Source organism: Mustela lutreola, chromosome 16 (genome assembly GCF_030435805.1).
Source record: "Mustela lutreola isolate mMusLut2 chromosome 16, mMusLut2.pri, whole genome shotgun sequence".
Taxonomy (NCBI): Eukaryota; Metazoa; Chordata; class Mammalia; order Carnivora; family Mustelidae; genus Mustela; species Mustela lutreola.
This window is the reverse complement of record NC_081305.1, coordinates 1,782,265-1,808,072: the sequence shown is the minus strand read 5'-3', so window position 1 is coordinate 1,808,072 and position 25,808 is coordinate 1,782,265. Positions and strand designations below refer to the sequence as shown.

The 25,808-nt window shown below is 65.2% G+C and overlaps 1 protein-coding gene across 1 annotated transcript in view; it reads left to right on the top strand.

Annotated features, from left to right (window-relative positions):
• Positions 1 to 25,808, top strand: part of JPH3 (junctophilin 3) — a 69,724-nt gene that overhangs the window by 19,291 nt on the left and 24,625 nt on the right. The window contains exon 2 of the mRNA XM_059150777.1: positions 6,886 to 7,663. Coding sequence (XP_059006760.1) covers positions 6,886 to 7,663 — 778 coding nt within the window. The remainder of the gene's footprint in view (positions 1 to 6,885; positions 7,664 to 25,808) is intronic.

Genomic DNA, 25,808 nt, shown 5'->3' with positions numbered 1-25,808 from the left:
CACGCATGAGGCCATCCCGGAAGGCTTCACCGTGCACCGTCCCTGTTCTGGGACGCCGGACGGGGCAACGCACTGGGGACAGCGCCAGGGTCCATGGCTGCCTGGGGTTGCAGGGAGAGAGGACCGGGCGGAACACAGGACTTGTAGGGCAGCGGGGTGACTCTGTGGGGGTACGTGCGTTTGTGCAGACCCACAGAAGGGCCCGCGTGTCTCCTGCTGTCAACCCTGCCCTTCGGTCCGCATCGATCCTGGACCATTGACTGGGACTAATGAATGCAGGGGAACAAAATGGTGGCCCGGGGGCATCTGGAAGGCCTGTGTGCTTCCCACTCAATCTTTCTGTAATCCTGAAACTGCGCTTAAATTTAGAAACAAAACAAAACAAAACCTCTTCCCGTAATGGACCTGTGTGGGGAGTAGAGGGTCAGCGTGGACGCCTGCCGCGGACCCCCACGTCGAGAACGGGGAGAGGCTGGTCTCGAGCCTAGTTCCGGGCCTTCGAGCCCCCAGCACACTCAGGTGCGGCCACCCGCCTGCGTGGCTCCTCGTGCCCGCCCCCTGCCCCCGGGAGGCCGGGGGCACCGCCCACACCTCTGCTGGCTGGAAGGAGGGTGAGTGTGAGCGAGAAGGCTGGGCTTGCTGCTCTCCGCTGGAATCTGCTTTAACTCTGCGCCCTCAGACCCCAGGGCGCCCTCCGTCCCAAGGAGACCCCTGACCTCGGTGAGGCTTGGCCTCTTTTCTCCAGCTTTCCCCAGCAGCCTGCTCAGGCCCCGGGCCGAGCCCTCAGCAGGCTGGCGTCCTCTGCGGGCAGCAGGGCCCCGTGGCGGCACCCCCATGAGGTCTGAATCCTACCGGAGCCTCGGGCTCCGCAGCCAGAGCGGTGAGGACGGGATGACGGCTGAGGGGCCCTCTTGCCCATGTCCCTCCCTTCCCTTCCTCGCTCACGGCGTTCTACCTGCGCCAAGATCACGTGTGTCCCGAGCTGCAGGTTCCGTCAGGGCCCCAGACACACCCCTGCCCGGCCCCACCTGCCCAGAACGTCGAGCGGCTAACTTTGTGCCTCGCTGTCGGGTGTGGACGTGTGTTCCGTGGAGGATTTTCGGTCGTAACTGCGAGGCGGACGCGTCCGGGGGCGCCCAGCCCTGGCCCACCCCCTGCGCGCCTCGCCACGCCACCGCGCGCAGCTGCACCCGTTTGCCGGACTGGCGCCCTCTCCCAGCGGCGCGGCACCTGCGGTGCCCCGACCCCTCCCCGCCTTCCGAAGGCTCCGGAGCTTCTCCGGGCGGCTCTTCCGTGGACGCACGCTCCAGAGGCTCCCCGCCGTCTACCCGTATGTACACACACGTTCTGTGGATCACACGTTTTCTGGATTTCCCTTCGCTGTCTCCAAGTCCCCTGTCTGTCCCCGGTGCCCCCCCCCCTGCTCCCTGGACCTCCCCTGCGCCTCTCCCTGCCTCTTGCTTTCTCGTGGTTCACCCCCTCCCGTGGCTGGCCGCCGTCCTGCAGCAGCTCTGCGGGGAAGGGTTCCCGGAAGGTTGTTTCAGTGGCTTTGCTGCTGAACGGGTCCCTTACAGAATTCTAGGCCAGCATGGCCCCGACCTTGGGGCGGGGCAGCTGCCCCGGACGGCTCGGTTTCACGGCTGCGGAGGAGGCCTCTACGGATCCGGTTCTCGTCCTTCACGCACGGTCGCCCCAGGTCCCCGCGGTGTTTAGTACCTTTATTCTTGGGGCCGGGGTCGGGGGCCGTTCCTGAAACCCGCAACGCCGCGATTTGGTGGGAACCTTTCCCTCGTCGTGCTGGCGTCCGTGAGCCCCTCCGGCCCGGCCCCTGTCGAACGCCTTCGGTAACGCCCCGGAACCCCTGCTGTACGGGCCTGGGCCCCGGCGGGCGCGCGCCGGCTCCGGTTTGCCTCTCACTACGGTGCCTGCTTCTTCTTTTTGTCGCAGGTTCTGGAGTTTTCCCGAATTCATCCTCCAGCTCATGCTTTGCATTTCCGGGCACTCGCTCTTTGTCCCTGACTTTCCCTTTTTGTCGCTGTCAGGCTCTTTGCTCCTTGCCGATGCGGGACCTTCTCTCCACGATGTCACTTCTGGGCTCCTGCCGTCTTCCGTTCTCTGTTTCTCATGATTCTCTCCAGTCCCACCCTCTCCCCCCTGCATTTTTGGTATGTTTGGCTCTTTCTTCCTGCCGGAGGCTTTCCCCAAACGTCGGATGGCCCCTGGCGGACTGTTGTTATGGTCGTTTCAATATTTTATTTGAGCGGGAGCACAAGCGGGTGAGGGCAGAGGGAGAGAGACCCGCTGACTCTGGGGCTCCTTCCTAGGACCCCAAGATGCTGACCTGAACCGACGTCAGACCCTTAACCAACTGGGCCTCGCAGCCGCCCTCACAGTCCAGTTATTAAAGTGAGAGGCCGAGCAGCCGGCCGGCCCCGTTCAGCCCCTCCCGAGGCTCTCTGCCCCTGCCAGGCTGGGGTGATCCTAGACGCCTACCCCTGGGTCGCCTGGGAAGGCCAGCAGGGTCTCTGTTCAGAACAGGGCCTTCCTCTCGGGAGTCGATGTCTGGCTCCTCTCTCCTGGGGACCCCCAGGTGCGATCTTCTGGGTCTGTGTCTCCGGAACCTTCTTTCTGTGTGCTACAGGACGGAACGGGTGTGTGTTCTCTGCACCCTGGGTCTTATACGGGTTTGCCGGGGCTCCCATAACCCCTCGGCGTGTGTCGGGTCCCAGTCTGGAGGCCCAGATCGAGGTGCCGCGGGTGGGGCTCTCCCGAGGCCGCTCGCCCGTCTTCATGCGTGTGCTCCCTTCTGCACACACCCCTGGTTTCACCCCTTTCTCGAAGGAACAGCTGGGTCGGGGCGCAGGCTAACAGCTTCCTCTTTCTTGCTGTGCTCAAAGACCACACGGAGTTTACTGTCTTCCCTGGTTTCAGGACCGCAGTTCCCTGGGGCTGACGCAGCCTGTCGGGCAGCTGTCCCCACCGTCCACGTCCAGCAGTCTGTTCCCGTAGGCCCCCTGCTCGCGTTAACGCCTCCCCTCGGGGCTCGCACCCACCGTCCGACTTTCTGTCCTGGGTTTGACTTGCTTTCAGTATCTCCTCCAAGTGGAACTGTGCAGTAGTTATCTTTTCCCTAACGTCGTGTCCTGCACGTTCACCCGTGTCCTGGCACGAGTCCGACTCCCTCCTCTTCGGGCTGAGTGATGTGCCGGGGCATGGGTCGACCCCACTTTCCTCACCCTATCGGTCCGTGGACCCTTGGCTTGCTTGTGCTTCTTGGCTGCTGAGAACGCGGCGTGCAGAGCCCCTGCCGTGCACCCCACCCACCAGGTCGGGGCCCCAGGCTCCTCCGGTCATTCTGGGTTTATTTTCTGGGGGAGCCGCGTGCTGTCTCCCACGGCAGCGGCGCTGTCCTGCGTGCCCGCCGGCGGCTCTCCCTGCTCTCACCAACACCACCTTCCGTGGCTGTGACCGTGGCGTGAGGTGGGGTCCCGCTGTGGGTTTGACGTGTTTCCCGGACGGCGAGCGGCGTCAAGAATCTGCCCGAGCGTCTGTCGCCTCACCTCCTTCCACCGCGGTCCGGTCTGCAAAGGCCGTGTCGCCAGGTACGGCTGGTCCTGAGGTACCGGAGGGCACGAGTGTGACGTGGAGGATGAGAGCTCCTGGGGAGTGGCCTGCCATCCCCCGCGCCCGCATCTGCAGAGCCCGAGGTGTCCTCGTGGAAGGTCCCCGCTGAACTCGGATTTCATATCGTCACCAAAAGCTCGTCTCGTGTAAGTGTGTCCCAGAGCCTCGGCTTTAACTCAGCGCCCTGGGCCGCATCTGACAGCTCTGTCCCCGAGCCACAAGTAGAAGGAGCCTCCGGGCGTCGGGGAGAGAGTCGCAGTGATGGCAGCTTGCTCGCAGCCTGAACTAGGACAGGAGGTCTGCCCGCCCGAACGGGCCCGCTACCCCCAGGCCTCCCCACCCCCACTCCCCCTCCTCACAGCCCTCGTGGGTGCCAGCCATGGACGGGGTCTCTGTGTCAGCGTGGGCCACACGGAGCCTGCAGAGTGACACAGAAGCGTCCCCATGACTGTCCCCCGCTTACAGCCAGCTTGACTCCGGGAAGGTGCAGCAGACGCCGTGGGGCTGGTGGGGTCCCCCCGGGGGGAAGGTGTCCACTCCCGGGACAGGCAGCCCAAGGCAGGAAGAGCTCATGGTCAGGGCAGAGGGTGGGGAGCACCCCTGCTGCTCCACGTTTGCCCCTCCACTTGGGGCAGTGGGCCCAGGGCAGCCTCCCCGAGCGGGGCACACCCCGACCAGCTTTGGAGCTGCCAAATGACCGAGCAGTGTGGGGGCGCAGAAGCTCGCCCTTCGGGGTGGGGTGAGTCTGTGGGGCTGAGCTGAAGGACGCACGCGGCGGAGACCCCCGTCGCCTCGGCCCCTCCCTCCTCCACCTGTCCCTGCGGGGGACACTGGTCTCCGGCTCTGCTCCTGGACAGCACCGGCGTGTGAGTCACTGTTTAGACGGACAGGCTGCTGTGTGCTGGAGCAGAGGGCTTCCGGGTCCCTTGTCCTGGCCCCTTGCCCCGGCCACGTCTCTCCCCATCGAGGCCATGCACCAGCCATGAGGAGAAGAAGGAGTCAGAGCCCGAGGCCCACCCGCTCTGGGCAGCTTGCAAGCTGCGTAGGCAGGGAGATGTGTCCCCCAAAGCCGGGCATCCCCCCTGCTGTGGAGTGCCGGATGCTGGCCTGGAGGCCACGGGTCCTGTGTGGGAGTGTGGTCAGCTCCGTGGATGGGGGTACCCCACGGTGTTACTGCGGGGGGCGGGCAGCTGGGTTGGGTTGGGTGAGATTCGAAAGGCACGGTGGGGGTTGAGTCAGGGCAGGCTGTGTGGACACGTGTTACACAAGCCTTTGAGGTGTCAGGACTTGTTCTGCCTTGGGGTTGTGGGGGACAGTGATGGGGGTAACAGACCCCTGATTGAAGTCTTTTGGGGCCGCGCTGCAAAGCTTTGGATTCCACACCTGGACTGTGTCTTACCTCTGCTGTGGGGCGGGCCTGTGAAGGGGAGGGCCTGCGCGAGAGACAGTAGGGAGCAGTGGGGCGTGGGGCAAATCGGAGGGCACACTCTGTCTAGAGGAGGTGGCCACTGCTAAACTGTACTGCATTTGCCGTCTGGGAACAAGGATTTAGGGTTGCCGGATCCTGTAATTGTAGGAGAACGAAGAGCTAAACCTTTGTGTGAAACGTCTTGGTTTTGAAATGTTGGCATTCCAGTTTTGTTTTGTTTTTTAAGATTTTATTTATTTGAGAGAGAGAGACACACACACAGCAAGAGAGGGAACACAAGCGGGGGAGTGGGAGAGGGAGAAGCAGGCTTCTGAGGACCAGGGAGCCCGATGGGGGGCTCCATCCCAGGACCTCAGGATCATGACCTGAGCCAAAGGTAGATGCTTAATCCACTGAGCCACCCAGGGGACCCATAATTCTAGTTTTTTATAAGAACACTGTTGGACAAAATAAACCTGTATATTGGTGAGTTTCTGGTTTATAGACCCTGTGACAGGGAGTTGGAAGAGTGTAAAGCCCTTCCAGGGTGGGGAGCCCCTTGGCGGACCTGGGTTGAGACCTAGTCTGGGAACCCAGGACGGACTCCACACTGAGGGCCGCCCTCTTCCTCCTGTGACTTACGGCATGAGGGCTTTCAGTTTCCTTCTATGGACGAGGAGACTGAGGGTCAGAGAGGTTCCCATCACACAAGTAAGTAGAGCAAAGGAGACGAGTCTGCGTTTGTTGGTTTATTTTTCCTTCTTATTCTGCTGTGGTGGGATATTCCATATATGGGAAAATCTGGAAAATCTGGAGTTTTAACCACTCGTTGTGTGGTTCAGTGGCAGTGTATTCCCAGGTCACACAGCCATCCTATCTACTTTCCAAACTTCTCCATCACCCTAAATAGAAACTGACCCCATCAGAGAACAAAACCTGTTTCCCCCCTCCCCCGACCCTAGGCACCGCCCTTTTGTCTCTGAACCTGACTGTTGGAAGGGCCTCCTGTCCAGGTTCTCGGGGGTCGTGTGTCCTTCCTGGGTCGACTTGTTTCCCTGAGTCCTCTGGGGCACCCACACGGTAGCGGGCGGCAGTTTTGTAGCTAAATGATACTCCACTGTGTGGATGGACCCTGTTTGGGTTTCACGTTCTTCCGTAGAGGGACACCTGGTCCGTTTCCACCTGTTGGCTGTTCTGAGTGATGCCGCTGTGAGTTGGGTGTGCAAACACTGCCTTGGGTTCTTCTGGGCGTGCCAGGTCTGCTGGTTGCAGTGCCCTCGTGTCCCACATGCTGAGTGTCCCACTTACTGCTCTTCCAAACCCTTCTTGGATACCTCCAGCCACTGGGCGCTTGCCACCTCCCAGGCCAGCCTCTTCCTACCCGGTTTGTGGGCCGAATCTGTGTCCCCGTGGCTGGATTCCCAGGCCCCACGACTGCTGGGGACCACGCAGCAGCACATGCTTCTCCCTCCTCCACTGGGTGCCTCCCTGACTTCCCGGGTTGGGCCTTTGCCCGTGTGTGTGGGGAGCTCCAGTTCACCCCTGACCGCGTCAGACCCCTGGCTTTCCCCTCTCCAACTTCCAGGACAATGGAAGGCCACCGTACAGAGCACAGTGGAAGCGTCTTTACCAAAGACCATCGGCGATATAATCACGAAAACACTACGGTCTGTCTGCCTCCAAGCAGACTTCACCATGTTGTCCCAAGACAGAACCACGGCGGCTGGTCCACTGTGTCCTGTCCCCCTCCATCTCCAAGACAGAACCACGGCGGCTGGTGCGCTGTATCTGCTGTGTCCTGTCCCCTTCCACCGTTGCCCTTGTGCTCACCCGTCTCTCCTTTCTCTCCACAGGGACCTACCAGGGCCAGTGGGTCGGTGGCATGCGCCAAGGCTACGGGGTGCGGCAGAGTGTCCCCTACGGCATGGCGGCAGTCATCCGCTCGCCCCTGAGGACGTCCATCAACTCTCTGCGCAGCGAGCACACCAATGGCGCGGCGCTGCACCCCGACGCCTCCCCGGCAGTGGCCGGCAGCCCGGCCGTGTCCCGAGGGGGCTTTGTGCTGGTGGCCCACAGCGACTCCGACATCCTCAAGAGCAAGAAGAAGGGGCTGTTCCGGCGCTCGCTGCTGAGCGGGCTGAAGCTGCGCAAGTCCGAGTCCAAGAGCAGCCTGGCCAGCCAGCGCAGCAAGCAGAGCTCGTTCCGCAGCGAGGCTGGCATGAGCACGGTCAGCTCCACGGCCAGCGACGTCCACTCCACCATCAGCCTGGGCGAGGCCGAGGCCGAGCTGGCCGCCATCGAGGACGACATCGACGCCACCACCACCGAGACCTACGTGGGCGAGTGGAAGAGCGACAAGCGCTCGGGCTTCGGCGTCAGCCAGCGCTCCGACGGGCTCCGGTACGAGGGCGAGTGGGCCGGCAACCGGCGGCACGGCTACGGCTGCATGACCTTCCCCGACGGCACCAAGGAGGAGGGCAAGTACAAGCAGAACGTGCTCGTCAGCGGCAAGCGCAAGAACCTCATCCCGCTGCGCGCCAGCAAGATCCGCGAGAAGGTGGACCGCGCCGTGGAGGCCGCCGAGCGGGCCGCCACCATCGCCAAGCAGAAGGCGGAGATCGCGGCCTCCAGGTAGGCGGCGCGCGGGGCAGGCGGGGGCGCGGCAGTCTGCTGGGGCCGCCGCCGTCCGCAGGATGAGACGCTGGTGCTTCTGGACTGCTGCCCTGGGGCACCCGGGGGCTCCCCGGCGGTTCTTGGCGGGGGCGGGCAGCGGTTGGTCCAGCGGCTGCTGCTGGTCGGTTCCTCCGGCTGAGAAGACCGCCCGCTGTCCCTGTGCTGGCATTTCCCGTGGGGTCGCCGTGGGTAAAGGAGGGGCCCGTTCTGCGGCGACACAGAGGTGTGATGTCGCTATGGTCGCGCTCCCGGTGCTGCGGGCGTGTGGGGGAGGGAGGAAGCCACCCTGGTTGTCCGTGGGCTCCAGGACATAGCCCCACAGGGAGGGACTGGTTGGGGGTGCCCGGCAAGTGGCCCACCTGACCCTGGGCGCTGTAGGCCGGCAGCCAGTGTGATGTACGCTCCTTCCTGAGTTGGGGTTCCTCAGGGCTGCCGGGCAGTGGGCAGCAGTCCCAAGCTGGCTGTTGGGGGGCACCGTGTCAGGTCTCCGGGGCATTTTGGTGTTGGTGCACGGTGCAGGCTCTGAGCTAGAAGGAGGGGCTCAGGGCCCGGCTCCCGGAGCTGCTGGGGTCGGTCGGCAGGGGTCCTGGGGACGGCGTTAGAAGGCGCACCTGCCCAGGCCAGAGGCGTCTAGGAGGACAGACCACCACGTCTTTCTGGGTGATTCTGGGTTCCCAGCCAGGGGCAGGAAACCTTCTGGCTCCACCAAGGGTCAGGACAAGGCCCAACCTTGTCAGTAATTCAAGTTTTAGTTCGTTGGGCTCTGGTTTTCCGTGAATTTTGATCCACAGTGGAGGAACAGAAACAGTAGCAGGTTTGTCGACAGAACATCCGCGGCTCCCAACGTCTAAGGCTTAGAGGGAGAGGAGATCCCTTCTGAGAAGCCAGGAGAAGGATCAGCCCCTCCCTGCGCACCAAAGTCCCAAATCGCTCCCCCTTCTCCCCACGACGCGTCCGGGCACGGAAACAAACGGGGCCCGCGTTGATGACGACCCCCGTAGCTGAAGATGAACTGAGGTGTGATCGTTACTGTTTCCTTCCTAAACGGGACACTCGCTCGTACGAACACGGAGCGTAGGAGGAGGGCGGCGTCTGCAGCTCTGGTGGGCCCCGGCGTTGGCTGTATGTCCCGCTGTTCAGCTGTGTGTCGTGCGGCCTGTTGACCTCCACAGACGAGAGGCCGTTCCAGGGCTGGGGCACGGCATGGTCGGGGATCTGGGGTCCTTGTGGGAGCTCCCGTCTGGCTGCGGATCTGTTCTCGACCCCAGGTCTCCTGCAGCAGTGACGTTAAAGTCCAGAGACCAGGAGAACGTCCTTGGGACTGAGGATGTGGGAAGCGGGGAAGTTTTCTGACCAAACCCACAGAAGTGGGGGCCCGAGATCAGAGTCTGCACACCTGACGGGCTCCGCCCGGGACTGGCTTCAGTCGGTGAACCGGGAGTGACGGCCCCTGCCTGCTGAAGGTCGGAGAACTCGGGCGACGTTTCTCCGTGTGTTGGGGTCAGCTCAAGGGGCTGCAGACCCTGGTCCGGCTCAGACCCATCGCTGCTGAGCAGGGTGGGGAAGGTGCTTCCCTCTCTGGGCTGGGTTCCCTGTGGAAGGACAGAATGAAGCAATGGACAGTGCCCGCAGCCTGTGGGGGGGCCTGGCCAGACACCCCAAGGCCCCCCTCCACTGGAGCGTGGAAGTGGCCTTGGCAGCTGCAGGGGGGTGGTCCCAGGCGGACTCTGGTCATTCTCACAACCAGGAGACAGTCAGGCAGTGTGGGCAGTCGCAGCGGGGACCGCCACTCCCTCCTCGGGTGCTGGTGCAGGTTACTGAGCCATGTCTGCGAGAGACGGTGCAGTGTCTCCTCCCCTGGGGGCAGCTCTGTGGGGACAGCTGCCCTGTGGATGGGGACACAGGCTTTCCTGGAAAACATGGGCACGTAGACCTTGAGCTCTGAGTGGGGGCCCCTTATGTGGGCCCCCAGCTGAAGGGATGGGGGGTCGGGGGAGTGTCCGCAGCCCAGTTCCCAGTCCCCGGTCTGTGCACGGGCACCCCGGGGCTCTAAGGCACGTGGAGCCCCGCACCCCCCCCCCCACCGCAGAGATGCTGGGTTTGTCTTGGGTGCCACCTGGGCTCAGAGCTCCTTACGGCTTTCTGGGCCATCATCAGTGCTGACGGCACCAGAGGTGGGAACGTGCTGGGCGGGGCCCCACCCCAGAGCGGCTGGTTTGGCGGGTCTGGGCGCAGCACGAGAACCTGCATTCCTCAGAGCCCCCGGGAGGCTGCACCCGTCAGCTCCCCAGGGCGGAGGCGCTGCGGGAGACAGGCAACGGGAGGTCAGGGCCCGCAGGGAAGGTCAGTCTGAGGGGGCCGCGGTCAGAGCAGAAGGTGCCGCTGTCCCTCCCATGTGACTTTCTGTGACGTCGTCTTCCCCTGTCGTGGCTGACGGCCACCACCTGCCCTGTCACGGACGGGAGACACCCTGAGCCCCCGGAGGGGCCTGTTCCAGACCATGAGTACTCCGGCGGACCTCAGCGTGGGCGCCTCCCGTTGTATCGTGCTCCGGCCCTTCCGCGAAGTGTCCTTCACCGGACGGCAGATGTGACAAGCCGATCGCAGCACTCCCGGCAGTGCGCTGGCCCGGTGGACAGAACCTGACAGTCTCACCAGAGCCGCTGGTCTTTCCGAGGACCAGCCAGGGACTGTTGGAAGTCAGGATGCAAACTTGTCCACTCGTGGCCCAGAGGCTGTCCACTGGAGTGTGCAGAGGCTGTTGTCTGTCACGCGGCTCTCATGGCTCCCCGTAGAGGAAAGCGCTGGTGGGTGTCGAGCTGGGGGTGACATCCCGGTCCGTCCCCCCGCTCCCGCGCAGCCCCGGGACACAGGGCAGCTCCCCGGGCTGCTGAGAGGGCGGCGGCAGATTGCGGTGAGCCCCCCCGCTGTGTCTGCAGGGCGAGGGCGGTCAGGGCCTGTGACAGTTCAGGGGCCCCCGGTGGTGGTCGCGAGCGGGGTCCCCGTCTGGCCCCTCTGTGGAGCCACGTGGGCGCGTCCATGGAGAGCTAGCTGTCTGCAGACATGCGGCATTGTCCGAACGGCTGAGGTGTTTGTCGCTGTCGCTCTGTTGGGGTGTGGACTCCTAGCCAAGGCTGTTCCGGTCGTGGCCAAGGCCGTGGGGGCTGGAAGAGCGTGGACCATGGCGTCTGCTCCGCGTGCTTGCTTTGAACGAGTGAAGAAGGGAACGGGTGAGTGACTGATTGCGTGGGCCGCACCTGCTCTCACCGGCAGCAGCTGGGGGCCTGCAGGTGTGACAGTGGCCATGACCTCGGGGGGCAGGATACGAGTTGCCAGATTCCCAAGCAGCTAGGGTCACCCCAGCTACCCATCCTTTCCGTGGGGACCGAGGGAACCCTCTGGCTCCTTGGTGCCCGAGGATTCTGGCAGGAGAGCCGTCCATCCCGGGCCCAGCAAGGGCGCACCTCCTGGCAGAGTTCAGAAGCAAGAACAGCATTTTCCCGCGTGGTTCCTCTGGTGTCCCAGCTCCCGGGGCCGACATCGCGCGGGCGGGGCCGGGTCCTGACCGCCAGGGCTCACCGTGCGGCCGTGGGCAGTCAGCGAGCTCCACAGGGGTGGCGGCCGATGTCCCGGCGGCATTCTGCACTGTGGGGGTTACACGGGGCGCGGTCTGCAGTGTTCAGCACAGGGCCCAGGGGTGGTGGGCACATGCAGACGAGGAGGGAGCTCGCAGCTCGCAGCACACCCCCTCCCAGGCATCCCCCACCCCTGAGACCCCCACAGGGGCCAGGCGCGCCTCTGGGCTCACTCCCGATTTGACCGGGGCTGGTCGGGGACAGTGAGCCAGGACATGCTGGGCAGGGGAGCAGGGATGGTGACCCGAGAGCCCTCTGTCCCAGCCCCCTACTCCCTGGGCTGGCTTCCCTCTGGCTCGACACCACAGCCTGGTGCTTGGAGCCAGCGGTCCCCGGGGAGTGGCCGTGGTGATCAGGGCGAGGGAAGAGGAGGTGCCGGGGCGGCTGAGCTGTTTGGAGGGGCTCTTGTCCCGGGGGAGCAGCCCCAGGTGGGGGTGGGGGTGGATGTGCAGGCAGGAAGGGGTGCCGTGCCCCAAGGCCCCGGGGTAGGGCGGGCATCCCTGCTTCTGTGCTGGCAGTTGGCTGGGTGGCTGTGGGCACCTGTCACTGTGTGCCGAGGCTGGCTGGGTCCTCGCGGCGGCCAGCAGGCAGACAGGTGCGCGTGCCGGCCCTCGCTGGATGTGTGTGTCTTGGGACGCTTGACTGAGTGCGTAGCATTGCAGGGGGGAGGAGATGCGAGGGACCTTGACCAGGCGTGATGACAGGAGAGGTCATTCCTGACACGGGGCGGCCATCCCCCTCCCACACTCGGGCAGACGGGGCTCCCCAACCTCCGTGCGCTCACGGTCCTCCTACCGGGCAGCCTGCCCTTCCGAGGTGGGGGTTGTCCCTGCCAGCGTGGCCAGGGCTGGGGCGGGAGGTGAGTCACGTGGGCGGCGTGGCCAAGGAAAGGCCCTGATGCTGAGGGTGCCGTGGCCGGCAATGAGATACACCCTCGGTGCTGGCCACCAGGTCCTCCTGCTCTTGCCCTGGCATGGAGCCCAGCAAGGGCTTGAACTCACGACCCTGAGATCAAGACCTGAGTTGAAACGAAGAGTCCATTGCTTCACTGACGAGCCCTCCAGGCGCCCCTGACAACCACACGCTCTTGTCTGGCTTTTCTCTGTGTCCGGGTAGACACAGGTATCACACTCTGTGGTCTCCTGTTACGTAGCGGGACCGTGGCGCCCGTGGCTTGCTTCTCTCCAGACCCATGTGTTCCTCGTGCTGCACCACATGGGTCCAGCCCTGACTCTCTGAATGAGTTCTGGGTGCGCCCAGTCACTCAGTCTTAGGGGCAAGGCCACAGAGGCTGGGTCTGTGCCCTTCGCTGCCGGCTGGCCATGCTGCCTGCAGCCTCCCGGAGCGGGCCCTGCTGGCGGAGAGATGTGTGTGTTTAGTCTGTGCTGATGCTGTGGGGGCCTGGCGGGAGGGCTGACCCATTTACTGTGGCTGGGGAGGGGAGGGGGTTGCGGCAGGACGTGGGGGCGACCTCGAGGGGCAGCTCCCCCACTGAGGCTTGTCCACGGCAGAGGCCGGCAATACCCCAGAGACACTGTCCTCCTGATGGCCGGACCCTGCAGGTATGTGACCTTCCGCGGCAGAAGGGACTTAGCCGACGTGGTGAAGGGTTTTGAGAGGAGGGGCTCACGCAGGATCGGGGGCGGTGGGGTTACGAGGGTCCCAGAGCAGGTGCGCGTCAGCTCAGAGAGGACGGACAGCCGAGGCAAGGGTGGTGATGTGGCCACGAGCCAAGGATGTGGCCGCTGGAAGAGGGGAGGAAACTCGGCCCTGCACCCCCAGGTTCTAGAAGGGTCCAGCACCACCCGCCCTGTGACCCCGGCCTGCTGAGGCCCTGGCTTCGGCCATCCAGAGACCGAAGCTTCTGTGTGTGCCGCATGCGTTGGGAAGGGCATGTCCTCTGCCCTGGACAAGGGCGGGGTGTGTCACCCCCCGTCCCCTCTCTAGAATGGGCAAGCCCGTCCCCTTCCCAGCCTGCTAGGCGGCCAGCTCCTCCAGGCCCTGCGGAGCTGGGCTCTCTGTGGAGCTGGGCTCTCTGTGCAGGGCACGAGAGCTTCCTGCCTCCGGAGGCGGGCCGACCACCTGCTAGGACAGGCCTTCTGGTGGGCGAGAGCCATCTGTTCTGGCTCTGGCCTCTGGATGGGAAAACCGGAGGAGAGGCTCAGGACAGGGGTGCTCGATCCTGGGAAGGGGCTGGGGCCAGCCCAGGGCTCGCTGAGGGGCGAGAGGCTGCTGCCTCCCGGCTGTGTGTGCCCCCAAACCTTAGTTCCTGCCCTAGAAGTCCAGGAGCTCCGAGTGTGGGCCTGTGTGCTGTGTCCTCTGGTGGCAGGGCTGGCTCCTTTCTGTGCCTCCACCGCACCCCGTGGGGCCTCCCCTCGCACGCGCGCAGGCGGGGTCAGGGGATGTGGGCTGTCGGATGTGATTAGGTTCGTGGCCTGCTTGGTTCCGCGGCGGCCCACTTGTCAGGCAGAAGGCGTGGAGCCTGTGATTCAGCCCTAGGCAGTGACTCCACCTGGCGCTCAGACAGGCACCTTGGACAGCGAGGAAACAGGAAGCCAGCCCCGGGCTGGCCACATCCAGGAGAGCCCTACCCCAGGTCCCAGGACCCAGAGTGGGGCTGGGGGACCACTTCCCCGTCCTCCCGGAGCCCCCCGCCTCTCAGGAGAAGCTGGAGCCTCTTACAGGGCCCTGGAGAGAGGGACTGCAAATTGGTGTCAGCGATCTGTCCCTGGACTTGGTGACCATGGGACATTCCCCCCTCAGTGGGACCCCTGCCGTCCTGCTGCAGCAGGATTGTGTTTCCTCCTCCTGGAGAGACATGGCACGCGGTCCTGCTGTGCGCTGCTCTCCAGACTCCGGCAAGGCTCGTAGGCTCCCCAGACCACGTCTTTAGCTCCGCATAAGGGGTCGGAAGCAGCAGGGGTCTGGTGGGGTCACAGGGACAGACAGGACACTGGGTTGTCCTTCCCTGGCATGTGAGAGCAGGCAGGGAGAGAGGTGCAGAGAGCAAAGCAACCCCCCTGTCCTTGACCCCTTGATGGTCGCCAAGGCTCTGTGTCCCCCCGAGTAAGCCACACCCTCGGAGCCGGGGAAGCCACGTCCACGTCAGTCAGACCCGCGAGTGTGGTTTCAGTCCAGCCAGAAGCCAGCAGACGACGGCGGCAAGCTTCACGTCTGTTCCCGACTCCGCCTGCCCCCCCACCGGCTGTGCCCTCTGCCATGGGACTTTGGGGTCCCTCCTGTTAGAGGCTCGGCCGTGTGCTTTGTTTGGTCAGCGGCCTGGGGTGGACGTGGCGGCTGGCCCCCAGTTCGCCCCGTTGGGCTCCCGCACCGTGACAGCGGGGGCTGGGTGTGGGGCCCCCGGCTGACGGAGCATCGCCGTGGTTCTGGAAGGACGCGTGTCCCTGCTGCGCCCCCGTCACGCCGCACTGTGGGTCCTCGGGGGGACCCTCCTGACCTTCCCTGTGATCCGTGTCCCGGGGCCGCCGTGACAAAGTGCCGCCCGCGGGGTGGGGGTGGGGGCCCGATACAGCAGGTGTCCGTCCTCTCCCGGCTCTGGGGGCAGAGGTCTGGAAACTCGTGCGGTGGGTCTGCTCTCCCTCCGGAGGCGCCAGGAGGGTCCTCTTTGCCTCCTCCTGCTCCAGGGGTCCTGGGATTTCTCGGCTGGTGGCCACGTCCCCCCCCCGTCTCTGCCTCTGTCCTCACTCGCCCTCTCCCTGTGCTGGTACCCGTGTCCCCTCGTCTTCCAAGGACACATCCTTGGCCTAAGGGCCAGCGTAACCCAATCTGACCTCCTCTTAGTTATATCTACAAAGACCCCACCCCAGGTAAGGTCATGCTGAGGTTCTGGGTGGGTGTGGATCCGGGTGCAGGGTGGGGTGGGGGTGGGGGGCCCTGGTTGAGCCCGCAGCACTCTGCGCCCAGCCAGGCGGTTCCCACGCTTCGAACGCCGTGTCTCCTGCTCCTTCTCCTCCTGCTGTCCCAGCGCCTGTCCGCGGAGTCGGCTGCCCTCCGGAGAGCTGGGGTCCAGGTCGCCGCTCACTTGCTTAGGCTGCTCAGACCCTTCCCCCTCCACAAAGTGTCTCTGGTTCTTGGGGTTCCGGGGACCTGCCTCAGCTTTCCTGGAGTTTTCCATGAGGCACCGTCACCCAGGCATGCGGTGTGGTAGACACTCACCGACGGCGAGACGGTCGGGGTTATCTCAGCCCTGACGGAATCTGCCACGGCTTACAGAGGCCACGGCTCCAAAACGCCCCGGCCACTCTCCAGCCTGAGCTCCGCCGCCACCCCCAGACGGTGACCCCCAGGGCCTCCCCCTGCCTCTCACAAGTCCCACCAACGGGCTCTGCCAGGCAGTGAGCTGCCCGGCCCCACGTGGGAGTCCCGGCTTCCAGCCCGCCAGCCTCGAGGCCAGCGGGAAAACGGGGGGGCAGGGGGGGCTGACAGGGTTGGGGTGGGAGGGGGGCCTCACCGCAGGAGCGCGTCGCGGAGCTGATTCTCCGCTGTGGAAAGATCCCTACCGTTGGCAAGACCGAGCTCCTACACGTACGCCACACGGGGTTTCGAAGGGCAGTTTGATGCCTCGTGGCTTTCTGCAAACTTAGGTCTGTGGAAACTGGGAGCTGGCGGTGTCTTTCAGGACTCGTTTGCAAAATCAACAGAGTCACAACTCAAATCGGTGCAGGACGAAAGGGACCGGGCTGGCTTCCCTTTGCGTGTTCACGTCCATTCCCCACGGGTTCCCCTGCACGGGGCAGGAGCCACCAGCAGGTCCCCGCTCGGCAGTCCTTGCAGCTCTGGGTCCGGAGGGAAGGAGACCGCACGGGCTCCCGCACGCACGCCGGAGTGGTTGGGAAGGTCTCCGAGCAGCCGGCCCGGGACGTACGTGCACCTCCAGCACCTCCTGCGTGAGGCGGGCGGCGGAGGACCGGTGCCCAGACGGCCGCCCGGCAGCATGGGGAGTGGGGGTGCCACAGCGCCTGCCCGGGAGGCCGGGTGCATGAGCCTGTGCCGTGCCCCGCCGCGGTCCGCCTGTCTTGCGTTCCCGCCGGCCGCCCGGTGGGTTCTGGTTTCTTCCCTCCTCGCTGCCTCTCGACGGCGAACCACGGCAGGATAAGGACACACTTGTCGGCCGCTGGTGTGTGGGGACACCGTCTGCAGTCTGGGGCTCTAACAGTCGTGTTCTCGGTCCCGTCGGACACGCTCGGTTGTCGGAGTCTGGCTCCCGCGTGAGGCTGGGCTCCTGCCGGGCTGGGGGGCTGCCTGCCGCCCTGTTCCTCAGTGTCCAGCGGGGGGGGGGGGGGGGTCCTGGGATGGAGCTTGGGGAGGCGCCAAGGGAGGGACCCCTCCCAGAGCTGACCATGAGGCTACCCAGCGCTGACCCAGGCGGCTCTAAACCCTCGACCCCGCCATGCTGCCCTTGGAGCGCTGTGCAGAAACCCGAGTCTCTGTGGTGGCCACCAGGGAGACCTGATCCCTCCCGCCCCGAGGCCCGGCTGAGCTCGCCTGCTGGAGACTTAGTTGTGGGGCCTCCGCAGGGTGGGTCCCTCGGGGGAGGACGCGGCAGCGGCTCGGCACCCTCACCCCTTCCTGCCTCGGCTGTCCCCAAGCACCCAGCCAGTGGCCGCGTGTCAGGGAGGCCGGGGGACGTCAGCCGTCTCCCAGTCTCACCTCAGCCTCTCTGGCGCCCACAGCCTCTGCCCCGGAGCCCCCAGCCCTGGGCCCTCCCTCTGGGTGTGTAGACGTTACCGGCCGGCTCTGCCCCCGGGCCTCCCTCCGCCGTCCGCAGAGCACCTGCTCCTTGTGGGGCCGAGAGGCCGCGGGTCTCTCACAGGGGCTGGCGGCGGGGTGAGCCATGCCCCCAGGTTCCCATCCCTCCAGGGCAGGGGGCTCAGGTGCTGGGATTCTCCCCGCAACTCCTCTACCCCCTGCTGTAGCTCTCGGCCCCTCGTCTCCTCTGCGGAGATGGGAGGCTGCCCGCCCCGCTCCCCGGTCCCACAGCCACCCGGCCCGTCCTCCGGGCAGACCCGCCGCTTCCTCTCTCAGCTTCCAGCTGCCCTGAGCGGGCTTGGTCCTGGGCCAACAGGAAGAGTTCAAACAGGGCGGTTCTGCTCCATGGCCTGCAGGCGCTCCGCCCAGCCTGACCATGCAGCCCGACCTGCAGCCACCAGCCCGCCCCCTCCACGGCACGTGCACCGCAGTCCCTGGGGCCGGGTGCCCAGGGCAGGGGCGGGAGGGGCGGGAGCTGGCCTGCAGCGACCCTCCCCGGGGGCCAGCGGCTTCACACGCACGGCAGCCTTGGGAGCCAGGGTTGAGGATCCCGGCACTTGGGTCCCACGTCCCCACCTGGAAGGGAGCCATGGTCTGCTAGGAACATGTTCACGTAAAACCTAACTGTGGCAAAACACGGACAAGGTCAGCTTTACTGTCAGCGTTTCCGTGGGGGTGCTCAGCGGCACGAAGTGCGTTCGTCGTACTGTGCAGCCGGCCGCCAGAACCTTCTCATCCTCCCAGAGCGCGGCCGTGAGCGGAGGGGGCGGCACCCCCCACCCCTCCCCTCCCCGCCCCTCCCCTCCCCGCTCCCCCTTCCACTCCCCACCTCTGTGGGTCCCACTGCCCCCGGGGCCTCGAATGAGCGGAACCTACGGTGTTCGTGCCCTCGTGACAGGCCGGCCTCGCTGGTCCGTCTGTCCGTCCGTCCGTGCCGCAGCAGGTGTCACCGTCGCCTTCCCGTCGTCCGCGGGGACCCTGCTGGATTCACCCCGCAGAGGCCACCCGGGTCGCTCCTGCCTTTCGGCTGTTGTGAGGTGACCCAGCTACCAACAGGGGCGCGTCCTTGTATTTTTGCTTTGCACTGGGGAGAATTTCCTGGACACGCAAGTGCAGAGGGTCTGTGACCCCGCGGGCCACTGCCCCGGCTTGAGCCCTCGGGAGCTCGGGACTGCTCTCGTCCACCTGACCCTGGACCCCGCTGCACCCCAGGGCTGCTCTCGGAGCCAATTCTAGGCATGTTGCCGTCTACCCTCTAAGGACAAAAACAATTAAAACTGGGCTCCACGCCATCCCCCCGAAGAAAGAGCCCCGACAGCTAATACCGTTAAGAATCCAGCCAAGCCTTCCTGCTGCCGCGCTGACCGGTCCCTCGGGTCTCGCTGAAGCTTCTCCCCCGGCTCAGGCCCCCGACTCCTGGCAGTGCACGTGCCGAGCCAGCCAGGCTGTGCGGTAGGACCTCCCCGCTCTGGGACTGGCTGACTGCTTCCCGGGGACACTGAGCCTGTGGCTTGATCCTGTGGTTTCCCTGAGACCCGTAGACCAGGAGGCCTTTTCAGATCCCTGTTCTGTTTGCTCATTCCCACGAGGACGCGTCCCTCCTTGGAGCCGTCCATGTCGGCCGTGGCCGCTGCCTGCTCTGTTGTTTCAGGAACTCCGGGTTTTGACTCGGCGTGACCAGAAGTCTGTGTCTGTTCCGTCGGAGCCGTCAACCGCCAGGCCTGTTTGTTACGCGATTGGCCCCGCCTGACAGATGCGCGGGTCACCGAAGCTGAAGTCCCTCCTGGTGCAGCCGGCCCTGCACTCAGGGAGGCCATTGGACACTCTTGAGGCTGCTGGCTGGTCCCCCAGGGCACCTGAGGGAGGTCCAGACCCCTCCACATGCCGACGCCCAGCCCGGCAGACACAGCCGCCTGTCACTCTGGAGGCCTGGGCGGCGGCCGTGTCCACTCACCGTGACCCAGACAGGCAGAGGAGGGCCGTGCTGGCAGGTGGGACCCTGCGCCCAAGGCTCCGGCTGTGAGGCTGCAGTGAAAGCTCGTGTCCCGCGTACAGTGGGATCCTGATGTGTGTGTGCGTGGGTATTCACGTGCTCCAACTCGGCTTCTGAATCCCCATCTCTTTCCCAAGTGCCCCAGCCTCCCCCGTGCCTTCGCCGTGACCGGACGGCACTGTCGGCTCGGAGTGTGTGGAGCAGGGCAGGGCCTTGGGGGGCGGGGTCCCTGCCATGGGGCCACATGACCTGCTCCCCCCGCCCTTTCCATGGCACCGTCAGAGCCCAAGAGGCCCTCAACTCAGGGAGGGTCTGGTACGGCACCTGTGAGCCCCTGGAGTTGGCGCCCAGTCTTCTTCCTGGACCCCAGGGCCCGGCTGAGCTGGAGACTATGACAGCCGAGGCCAGTCCCCGGACCGGCTTAGAGGCAAGGACTAGGGGGCCTGCTGTCCTCGAAGGCTGGCACTTTGGAAACAAGAGGATTTCAGGGAGTGGAGAGGAGAGATCGGGCCGTCAGGGTCCCACTCCGCTGGGCGTTTTCTGTGACTCAGACGAGCCTCCAGATGCCCACGGAGGTCCAGAAGGACTAAGAAACCAGCAGATGAAGCATCGGAGCAGCCTGCCTCAGGGGCTGGGACCTGCGAGGGGGGATCGACCCACTGTGTGGAATGTCTGCGCCGGTGCCGAGGCGATGACAGGGACCCTCCTCTGGGAGATCTCACCCCTGCCCGTCTTCAGTGCCCCCTGTCCGGTCGTCTCTGCAGACAACAGATGGGCACATCAGCAGCTGTGAAGAGGAGTCTGGTCTCTGTTCAGTGCTTCCGAGTCTCTGGGATACAGTCCTCTGGCCTTGGATCCCCCTACCCCTGGCCGACATCCAGCACGGGTGACCCAACACCCTCTGGGCAGCCTTCCCTTTTGCACATTCTGTTCCCTCTGCTTGGAATGCCCTTCCTTCTGTCCAGTGAGCTCCTACACAACCCTCAAGACCCAGTTCAGATGCCCCTCTCTGAACTCCTCCCCGGTCGGAGGAGGAGCGTCGGCTGCTCTCTTTCTGTGGTCCCTCCGTGTCAACATCTGCCTTGAGGTGCAGTTTTAATCTGTTGGGACCACGGGCTCGCGGACGTCAGGGCTTGGCTTCTCTGTGAAGCAGGTACAGGAAGGAAGCGGGAGGGGCGGAGTCTTGCGGACATAGACGGACGTATCTGAGAGGGCGCGTCACGGGCCAGAGGGTCAGAGCCTCGGTTTCCCGATCTGTACATCGGGCACTACTCCCAGGGCGGTGGATGGAACAGGAGGATGTTCTTGGAATATTCAGTCTGTCCCTGCCGCCGGAAAGCCCTCTGGGATTGCAGTAGTCCTCATCCTGGGGCCTTCCAGGCTGGTGCAAAGCCGCGGCAAGCTTACAGAAGAACCCTCCAGCGGGCTCTGGGTCCTGCCTCACCACATGCAGACGCTGGTCCCTTGGGTTCTGATCGCGGCTCTGCCCAGCCCGCAGGGGACCGCGCAGTGCGCTGCTCACCTGGCAACGCCCGGCAGAGCCTCGCGGTGGATCCCCAGCGAGCCTGGGAAACGTCCCCACAGATGAGCCGCTGTCCGCTCCCAGCACCTGAAGGGTGTGCCTGGCAGGTCACTGTCGTTCAGCATGGCCGTGGCTGGTGCCTGCTGGGGCCTCGGGGACCGGAGGAGTGGTCCTCTGGGGCTGGCCGGGGCTCAGGCACCGTGGTGGCCCTGCTCCGCCTTATCCTTAAAGACCCTGTTGCTCCACACAGGGTGGGGACCTTGGTCGGCGGCCGTCTGGTCACACGGAGGCCACCGAACCTGGCTCCCACGCGGGCCCCCTGGCCGAGGCACTTGGCTGCTGGGCCCCGCGTCCCTGCCCGTGGAACGGGCGTCCCCCTCCCGTTTGACCTTCAGTTCCTGCTCTTCCAATTCTGTGACTTCCCGGGGTGACGGTGTACGTAAGAGCCCCCGCGGCGTAGCGCTGGCCGGCATCCCGCCCCGTAGAATGGACCGTGGGGCCATGCCGGGTCAACAGTCTGCTGCGCTTGCCCCCCAGGAGGCTCCAGATGAAGTCGGGGGGACAGGAAGTGTACACGCCGCCCCTGCCACCAAGCACAGGCTTGGGGATTGTGGGTGCCCCTCAGCTGCCACCACTGCCAGAAAAGGTCCCCTTCCTACCCACCCGGTGGCTTCTGCAAAACTGTGTTGAGGTCACCACCCCCCGCCATAGTGGGGCCTCGATGGTGGGTTCCAAGGGTCGCCGACAAGCTGTGCCCCTTGAGGTCAACCAGCCAAGGTGCCCTGACTGCGCCCTCCGTCCTCCAGCTGGACCCTGCAGGTCAGGCGTCCCGGGGTCTCTGTCCCTCCTCGGGGGCCGCGTGGGACCCCACGCTCCTGCTGCCAGCCTCTCGTGGTCCCGGCCCGTCGGGTCCCCCTTCCCCTGCTGTGCCGTCCAGTCTGGCTGTCATGAGGTACTGCAGCCCGGGGCCTCCTTGTTCACGGGGATGCGGCTCCCTGAGGACCTCGGTGTCCTCGCTCTGCACACGTTCCCAAGCACGTGGGGGCTGTGCTGCCCCATCTCAAGGCCACGTGGCCAGATTCGTCTCTCTCACCTGCCGACGTCCCTCCTTTTCTGGGTGCCAAGGCGCTGTCTGCGCGTGAAGCCGTGTCCGGGGCCTGGCGTGAACCCGGCCCCGGGCCTGTGACCAGCGAACACCACACAGGTGCGCGAGAGCTGGACAATGTGCCTGACCCCGGAGGTCGCAGAGCCCCCGAGTGCCCAGGCGGGACTCGAACCCACGTGCGGCGCGTCTGGATGGAGAAGTCGTCCTCCTCTGCCTTCAGGGACGGGCTCGGGAGTGTTCGGACAGAGACTCTGTGTCTCCCCTGTGGGTCCTGACCGGCCCGAGGGCTGCCCGGCAAGGGAGGCCTGCAGGTGACCTCCTGTATGGGGCCGGCCGGCGAGGGGTACAGGGCTGTGCTCCTGCCATGGGGAGCGGCGCGGACCCTCGTCCATGTTCACGCTGCCTGCTGGGGGGCCTGGACCTGCCGCTGTCTGTGGCACTGCGCCAGCCCCCCGCAGCCCCCAGCAGCCCCCCGCAGCCCCGGCGTCCTCTCCTTCTGGCTGAACACCGTCCGTTCCTGTCCGGCGGGCAGCCTGGCTGGCTGGCGTGGGTGGGAGAGGACACGAAGTGGTGGACGGGGAGCAGTCCCCAACAGGGCCCTTGTCGCCAGACTGCAGCCGCCCCCGGCACGGCCGAGATGTGTGGTGCCCACAGCCAAGGCCTGCGTCTGGAACGGCCTCTGGGTGGGCGCCAGCCGCTGTCTACTGACTGGTGTGGCTGCCAAGGGCTGTGGGTCCAGAAGGCCTCGGGGGCCAGGCTGGGGCTCGGTGGATGGGCCCTGACGGACTGGGGCCACCAAGAGAGCCGTGTGTGTCCTCGCTTGGCTGTCTCCGGGGAAAGGCAGGGAAGCAGACCCAGGGCTCTCTCCACTGAGCTGTCCTCTCTGGCCTTGGTGCCTGGGGTGGATTTTTTCAATGTTTGTGCTGTAGTGACAGACACAACATACATTTTACCACTTTGATCATTTTTACGTGACCGGCTCAACCGTGCTTTGTATATTCCCACGGTTGTGAGGCTGTCCCCGCCACCATCTGCAGAACTAGCCCCAGAGTGACTCCCGCCTCCTCCGGCCCCACCACCCCCAGCAGCTCTGTCTCCACGGATGATTGGCTCTAGGCCTCACATCTGTGGGACATCCGTGGACATCCGTGGGACACCTTTGGGCGTCCATGGGACATCAGTGGATGTCCATGGGACATTTGTGGACATCTCTGGACATCTGCAGGACAGATGTGGATGTTTGTGGGACATCTGTGGGAGATCTGAGGAGTCCGTGGGACATCTGTGGACATCCATGGGACACCTGTGAGATATCTGTGGAACATCTGTGGGTGTCCATGGGGCATCTGTGGACATACATGGACATCCGTGGGACGTCTGTGGATGTCTGTGGGACATCTGTGGGATCGTACACTGTGATGAGCTTCTCTCCAGGAGCGCCATGTCCTTAGGGTCCCTCTGGCTCTAGCAGGTGTCAGGGTTTCCAGCCTCTTATGGCTGACGAGTCCTTCTGCCTTCTGCCGTGGGGACGAGCCATGTGTGGTTTGCCCAACATCCCTCGATGGGCGCTGGGCAGCTTCTCCCCATGGCTGCTGTGGACAGTGCACCGTGCACACGTGTGTATGGCTTCCTCTGAGATGCTCTACTGTCCGTGCTCCCAGGATGTGCCCAGAGGTGGGACCGCGGGGCCGCCGGCAGTGCTCACTCCGTTCTTCGAGGAACCACTGGGCTGGTTCACACGGCAGCTGTACCGTGCTTTGCTCCTGCCGGCAGGGCGCTGGGCTCCAGTTCCCCCGCGTTGTGGCCGACACCCACTGTGTTCTGGTTTTCTGATGGCGGCCGTCCTCACGGGGTGCGCCAGGAGCAGTTTGCCCAGCTTCCGTTAAGTCTCCATGAGCAGCCCGACCATGCACCCAGTGGGCCGGCCAGGAAACCCCCTCCCAGCGCCCCCCTCCCAGCTCCCCCTGACCGGGCCCTGCTGGACGCCCCCCCCGCGCTGGCCACCTGCCCTGGTTCCATTTTCTCTGGAGCCTCATCCCTCCCCTTCTCCGTGGCCAGAATCTGTTCCCAGAGACCAGACATCACTGTGGGACCAGCTCGGAGCCTTTCACGCTTCCCACCGGCAAGACCCCCCGAGCTCTGGCGTTCCTCCCGCCGCCCTGCCCCTCCGGGGCACTCGCCCTGCAGCCAGGCCCTCTGGCTGGGCGTCCCCCGGCGTCCCCCACCTGCCGCCTTCACCGGGGCCCAGGCCCCACCCCTTCCGGACCCCACCGGGTCTGTGAACAGTCTTAAGGACAGCGCCGTGTCCCCCCAAGCCCAGCGCCCACCGGAGTTGTGAACCAGTGTGGACTGGGTGAGAAGTTGGGGTGCCGGTCCCCACCTGTCCGCCCTCTGGGCTGCCGCTCTCCGCTTTGGAGGAGGAGCCTTCCTGGGCCTCGTAGGTGGGAGGGGGCTCGGACCCTGGACGTCTACCCATTAACCCCACGAGGTCCTTGTCGGAGGGAAGGTCAGTGTGGGGACGGGGGAGACGGGACCCGGCGGCAGCGGTCGGAGAGTGAGCGGAGTGCCATCACCTGTCGGGAGACTCCGTCTCCCTGTGTGCGCAGGAGCTGGTGACGGGCCTGTCCCCAGGCTGCGGGGGCCTGCTGACGGTGACTGTCTCATGAGCGTGACAGCCCTCCCAGAAGGGCTCCGCAGCGGACAGCAGCCCTTGCCCCAGCACAGGCTGTGACGCTCCCACACATCTGGACATCTGCGGGGCGGGCAGAGCGCGAGCCCGAGGGGGATGTCCAGGGCCAGGGGCAGAGCTGGGGGTGCCCGGGACCCCGGGCCAGAGGGGCCTGGCCGTTCAGGTCTGCTCTCCCCTCGGGCCCAGGGCCCCGCAGGGTCTGTGACGCCAGCCTGTCCTCAGGCAGAACCAGACATCGCGGCCCCAGCTGCTGTCCCATGGTGCCCCGGGCGACGCATGTCGGAACCAGTGTACACCCAGGTCCCCACTGCAGCCCTCAGACTCAGAGGGAAGCCACCGCCCCAGGCGGGTCTCGGGCCTCCCACCAGCAGCCTCTTCCAGGACACCCAGCTCTCCCCCATCCCTCCCTGAGCTGAGATGGGAGCAGCGCCCGCCCCATGCAGCGTCTGGGTGCTGAAAGACGAGCCCACACGGAGCTGGGGGGACGTGTCTGGGGCTTCCTGTGTCCTCCTGGGACACATCTGTGGGATCTCATGCAGCCCGTCCTCGCTTCTCTGAGCCTCGGCTTTCCCAACTGTCAAATGGGGCAACAGCAGCGCTGGCCTGGCAGGGCTTAGAACAGCGCCAGGCACGGAGCAGGAGATGGGAGCTGGGGCGTCCTCGGGCCCCGCCCCCAGCGGGGCCGCAGCTCCGGGCACTCTGGGTCCCCCTACGGCGGCCTATGGCTGTCACAACAGACGGAAAGGTCAGTGGCTTCAAACAACACGTTTGTTACCTTGTGGTTCCGGAGATCTGAAGCTTAAATCAGCCGTGAGCCGGGCTGGTTCCTTCTGGGGCTGCCGGGGACGTCCCTTCGCGGCCTTTCCTGGCTTTCCAGAGTTGCTGCCTTTCCAGAGTTGCTGCCTCCCGTGGCTCATGGCCTGGCGTGGCCCTCGCGGTAAAAGCAGCTCAGCTTGGTCACCCGGCTCGCTCTCTGACCTCACTCTTGTCCGCCGGGGACCTTGTGGAGACAGGTAGCCCCCCGGGAAGTCCAGAAAATCCTCCCACCTCCGGATCCCAAAGGAAACCACATCTGCAGGGACCATTTCGCTGTGTGAGAGGACACCCCCAGGTTCCAGGGAGTAGGACAAGGACGTCTTGGGGCCTGGGCCTGCCGTCAGGACCTGTGGGTGATGGTAGCTCCTCGTTGGAGGGAGCGAGGCCTCGGCCCCGAGTGTGGCCTGGCCTTCTGACCCTCTGGCCTGCCAGGTTGTGGTAAGGGCTAGGGAATGTGTCCCTCACCTCCAGAGTGCCCCAGCCCGCCAGGGGTCAGAGCAGGGTCGGCGTCCAGGGCTCGCGAGCAGCTGGGTTGTACGAGATCACCTCTGCCCTTGCACTAGTCTCCATGAAA